The sequence below is a fragment of the Centroberyx affinis genome, unplaced genomic scaffold (genome assembly GCF_046629955.1).
Source record: "Centroberyx affinis isolate AG114_WGS23_722 - 3 ecotype Tasmania unplaced genomic scaffold, CSIRO-AGI_Caff_v1 ptg008457l_1, whole genome shotgun sequence".
NCBI lineage: Eukaryota > Metazoa > Chordata > Actinopteri > Beryciformes > Berycidae > Centroberyx > Centroberyx affinis.
This window is the reverse complement of record NW_027284199.1, coordinates 10,001-15,516: the sequence shown is the minus strand read 5'-3', so window position 1 is coordinate 15,516 and position 5,516 is coordinate 10,001. Positions and strand designations below refer to the sequence as shown.

General features: G+C 45.3%; 1 protein-coding gene across 1 annotated transcript in view; it reads right to left on the bottom strand.

Annotated features, from left to right (window-relative positions):
• Nucleotides 1–799: 799 nt before the first annotated feature.
• LOC139640147 (trafficking protein particle complex subunit 14-like) overlaps nt 800–5,516 on the bottom strand; it is a gene marked incomplete at its 3' end in the record, with an annotated part of 11,063 nt that continues 6,346 nt past the window's right edge. The window contains exons 5-10 of the mRNA XM_071514319.1: nt 4,749–4,835; nt 4,161–4,281; nt 2,632–2,779; nt 2,403–2,485; nt 1,648–1,799; nt 800–936 (exon numbers count right to left, since the gene is read on the bottom strand). Coding sequence (XP_071370420.1) covers nt 800–936; nt 1,648–1,799; nt 2,403–2,485; nt 2,632–2,779; nt 4,161–4,281; nt 4,749–4,835 — 728 coding nt within the window. The remainder of the gene's footprint in view (nt 937–1,647; nt 1,800–2,402; nt 2,486–2,631; nt 2,780–4,160; nt 4,282–4,748; nt 4,836–5,516) is intronic.

The window sequence follows — 5,516 nt, the reverse complement described above, 5'->3', positions numbered from 1 at the left end:
CAAACTATGACCAAAACCTTTCTGGGTTCAACTGTTGGAGCTTTGGCCCTTGAGTGTGTGTTGGACAGCTGTAAAGCTCTACAGTGAAGGAAGTGACAACATTTTGAACATAATTAATCATCATGACGGTAAAAACTAGGAAAATAAGACCCATGTTGAAAATAAGGAAGTAACCTTTCACCAAAACACTCAAGTCTAAATGTAGAACAGCAAGGCAAGTCAGAACAAATCAAGAGTCCAGTATCAATTTAATATCTAAATATCTAGGACTTTTCAATGAAATATGGTTTTAATAGGATAAAAACTTGGTAAGAGCATCATGAGTTTGATTTCTATAATCAGTTTCAACTTCAATAAATTCAATCATTCCATACAAATTCAGAAAACAGAATTTAAATTCAGTCGTCTGCTGGAACAAATCTCATCACTTTCAATCTGAGTCATTTACACAAACACAAGATCTCAAGTCAAGACTTTAGAAACCTTTTCAAGTCATCAGAGTACAAGTCAGAGTCAAGTCCCAAGTCACCAGAACCCAAGTCAAGTCTCAAGTCTTCTCTTCATGCATCAAGTCAAGTCTAAAGTCCAAGTCATGTGACTCGAGTCCCCACCTCTGCCTAACCCTAACCCTAACCTTCAAACATACCTTAACCTAAGTTGTTTTAGCACAGTGACAAGTCGTGCATCTGGCCATGGGAAGGTACAGCACCAATCCAGCACAACTTTTCATAATATATCATGTGAGCGGTTGTGTGAGAACCCGCTGAACATGAATGTGTGTGGCAGCAGGCGGTTTCACCTCGTACAGTCCGGCTCGGAGGATCTGGAACGCCACGCTGAAGGACAGAGTGCTTCCTTTCCGACAGTGACCCAGGTTACTGAGCGGGGTGTGGCAGACCACCGCCGCCAGCGCCGTGTCCTCGCCCTGCCCCCGACCTGAACACACACACACACACACACACACACACACACACAATGCAGGTTTGGCACAGCATGGAAAGGTTCTTGCCTCCTAGTATTATGTGTGTATGTGTTTGTACTGTGCATCTTGCTGTATTCAGTGTATTAAGTGTACATGCATACCAACACCAAATGTCCAGTTTTCTAGTTTAGAATTTTGTCAACCCATTGAACAGCATGTAATCCTTCAATTACACCCTTCAAGTTAATTAAATCAATTAAATCCTTCATGAGAACCACCAAACTAGGAGTTACGCAGTTTTCACCAGACAACAGCAATATGTGCTTGGTGATGAAACTGATTCTCATGTAAAGATTCCTGCAGAACTCCCTGCTAGAGTCAGGAACCAGAAAACTAATGTTGCGTTCCGTGAAGTCAGAAATCCCGACTTCCTTCTTGGAAAAATGCAACAGAACGTAGGAAAGTAGGAATTCCGAATCAGTTTTACAATCCCGAGGAACCTCTCTACTGTTCTCTGTCCAATAAAATCTTTATGCTACAGTAGTGTTATTGACTCTAAGGCCAGAAAATTACCCTGGTGGTTCTCACAGTCACCTTTAACATCTTTCCCAATTCACTCTCTGCTACAGATGCATAACTGACTGATATGAGGGGTAAGTGACACACACACACATTCACACACAACACACACACACACACACACACAAACACACACATGCACCCACCCTCGGGTGTCCAGACCAGCCGTACAGCCAGGAAGTCCTGCAGGTTGTTGAGCAGAACGTATTTGACCCGGAAGTGTTCCTTCACCCTGACAGTGCTGGGGCAGCTGGCCGTCATGACGAACCGAGGCCGGTCCAGACGGATACTGGGCAACCTGTGGGGGGGTGGGGTGGGGGGGTGGGGGGTGGAGGTGAGAGAGGTCACAACTAGTTGGTTACGTAGAAGCCTGGAGAGGTTTCCGCTAGTTTGACAGAGACAGAAAGTCATTCATCCCAACATGGTATGCCTCTTGATGCAGGTCAGTCAGTCAGTCAGTCAGTCATCAACGCTTTGTGAGTTGCCCTCTAGAGGGCGACTGAGAGGCCTCTCACCTCTAGGCCAAATGCCGCTCTGACTCTCCCACTCTGAGTCCCACTCTGCGTTAATTTGCAAATGTCCACGTCTTCTGCTGCCCTACAAACTTTATTGGTAGGTAATGTTATTACCTTGTGGTATTTAAGTAACGTTAGTGGACTTAGGTAATTTGACTGTGTAAAGGTGTCATGCTAACACAATCGCATAATCAGATTTTTAAAAAAAAGATACAGTAGGTCATTTTTCTTTAATTTCTAAATGCCTATTTTTTGGATACCTGTTTGCATTGTACTCTTGGGAGCTTGCAAGTCCACGTTTCATTGTACCTGTACCTGTACAATAACTGATCAATAATTGTGACAGCCTAGGGTTAGGGAACCCTAACAATTCATTGACTCCTTGCCTATAGTGAGTGTAGATACAGTTGGTGAAAGGCATCTTGGGAGTCGACCACTGCAGCACCGCAACCAGAGGAACCTCCAGCCCCTGAAACACAGCAGGGAGAACCAGACTGACAACCAGCATATTAAAACAGCTTGACCTGATATCAGAAAGATATAACACACACACACACACACACACACACACACACACACACACACACACACACACACACACACACACACACACACCTCTTTGGAGTCGTCCTGCGGCATGTCGTTGAGGTGCAGCTGGAACAGGAAGTCGTGCTCCTCCAGGGCGCTGAGCATGCTGGGAAGGCGGCAGGCCAGGCTCTCCACCCTGCAGAAAGACGCCATGCCGACCTCGCCGGACTGGTGGCTGCAGGACGCACAGCGAGGAGACAGGAAGCACAGCGAGGACACAGGACGCACAGCGAGGAGACAGGACGCACAGCGAGGAGACAGGAAGCACAGCGAGGACACAGGACGCACAGCGAGGACACAGGAAGCACAGCGAGGAGACAGGACGCACAGCGAGGAGACAGGACGCACAGCGAGGAGACAGGACGCACAGCGAGGAGACAGGACGCACAGCGAGGAGACAGGACGCACAGCGAGGAGACAGGACGCACAGCGAGGAGACAGAAAGCACAGCGAGGAGACAGGAAGCACAGCGAGGACACAGGAAGCACAGCGAGGAGACAGGACGCACAGCGAGGAGACAGGACGCACAGCGAGGAGACAGGACGCACAGCGAGGAGACAGGAAGCACAGCGAGGAGACAGGAAGCACAGCGAGGAGACAGGAAGCACAGCGAGGAGACAGGAAGCACAGCGAGGAGACAGGAAGCACATCGAGGAGACAGGAAGCACAGCGAGGAGACAGGAAGCACAGCGAGGAGACAGGAAGCAGCGTGAGTCCTGACAGGAAACACCGACCCGACTGCAGCTGCTGCCTCCAGTCAGCGACCGACAGACAGCCACTCCACTATAAAACTACAACATTAGCTTTTCTTTATTGTCCTTATAATAATAAATACGTTTCAGACCTATTCAATACCTTTCTCTGCTGAATGAAAGCACATTATTATTATTATTATTTTTCATGCTGTCTGCTTTTCTGAACACAGGAACACTATCATCAATCGATTTGACTGAATGAATGTAACATGACATAACAACACAATATGACATAACATGACGTGACAATATATGACATGACAACATATAACATGACATAACATGATTGATTGATTGATTGATTGAAATTCTTTATTGATCATTAAAATACAAGTGACCCCTCTAGCCAGGGATGCCCCAGATACAGAAATCATCAAAAGGATAAAAACACAATAAAGCCCAAAGGCTTATTTCCATTGTGGTCCTTTATGACATGACATGGCATGACATATAACATGACATAACATAACATGACATGACATGACATGACATGACATGACAACATATAACATGACATAACATGACATGGCATGACATGACAACATATAACATGACATGACATGACAATATATAACATAAGATAACATAAGATAACATAACATAACATAACATAACATAACATAACATGACATGACATGACATGACAGCTCAAACACACACACACACACACACACACACACACACACACACTCACACACACACACACACACACACACACACACACACACTCACACACACACACACACACACACACACACACACACACACACTCACACACACACACACACACACTTTGCTCACCACACGTTGTCCACCAGCAGCACGGAGCCGTCTGGCATCACGGGAAGGTAGGAGGCGTTGAGGTTCGGTAATATCCGAACGTCCCGAACACTGACCTCCTCCTGAGAAGACTCATTCAATACTGAGAGAGGAGGGGAAAGAGGAGGAGAGGAAGAGAGGAGGAGAGAGAGGAGGAGAGGAGAGGAGGAGAGAGAGGAGGAGAGGAAGAGAGGAGGAGAGGGGGAGGAGAGGAGAGAGGAGGAGAGGAGAGAGAGGAGAAGAGGAGGAGAGAGGAGAGGAGGAAAGGAGGAGAGAGAGGAGAGGGGAGGAGAGGAAAGGAGGAGAGAGAGGAGGAGAGGAGAGGAGGAGAGGAGGTGAGAGGAGAGGAAGAGGAGAGGAGAGGAGGAGAGAGAGGAGGAGAGGAGAGGAGGGGAGAGAGGAGGAGAGGAGAGGAGGAGAGAGAGGAGGAGAGGAGGAGAGGGGGAGGAGGAGGAGAGGAGACAGGAGTTATTGTGTTATTGTTACAGAATCCATTGTTACAGAAGTTTGTGGTGGAGAAATTACATTTTCACCTAATATAATATAATATAATATAATTAGAGTTCGTACCTTTCAGGACGGTCAGGTGTTTCCCGGAGACGGTCATCTGCTTACAGCGGACCGTGGGAGGTGGCAGGACGGTCAGGGTGGTGCTGACTGAGGAGGAACCAGAGCTTTAACACACTTCTGACTGAAAATATCCTCCATCAGACCTGTGCTGCTGCTTCAGGAGAATTTAGTAGATTCTCCTGAAATGTTTGGTGTGGTGAAGACAGAAACCATCCTTTAACTGAAGAACCTGATTCAAGTCTCCGACCTGCTGAAGTGTCTTTGAGCAAAACCCTGACCTCTGACCTCTGAGTTATCGCATTACTATTATTATTATTAAAAATAATTCTGAGCTATCTCAGGAAATTAAAAAAGTCACCCGTATGCAACTTTAAGATTAAAATTAGACTTTGTAGCTATTTTCAGTTTGTTCACTTGTTTCCTCTGTGCTTGTAAATGTTTAATTTTAGGGTAACACTTTACAATAAGGGTCACTAAGTTAAGGGTTAGTTAATGCTTAATAAGCATTAACTAACCCTTAATTAACAGTTAACTAATGTGTATGGTAATCATTTACTAATGGCGTTTATGTTAACTAAGGTATTAATTTATACATTATTTAATAGTCATCTTTATAAACTATTAAATAATGTATAAATTAATACCATAGTTAACATGAACACCATTAGTAAATTACACATTAGTTAACTGTTAATTAAGGGTTAGTTAATGCTTACTAAGCATTAACTAACCCTTAACTTAGTGACCCTTATTGTAAAGTGTTACCAA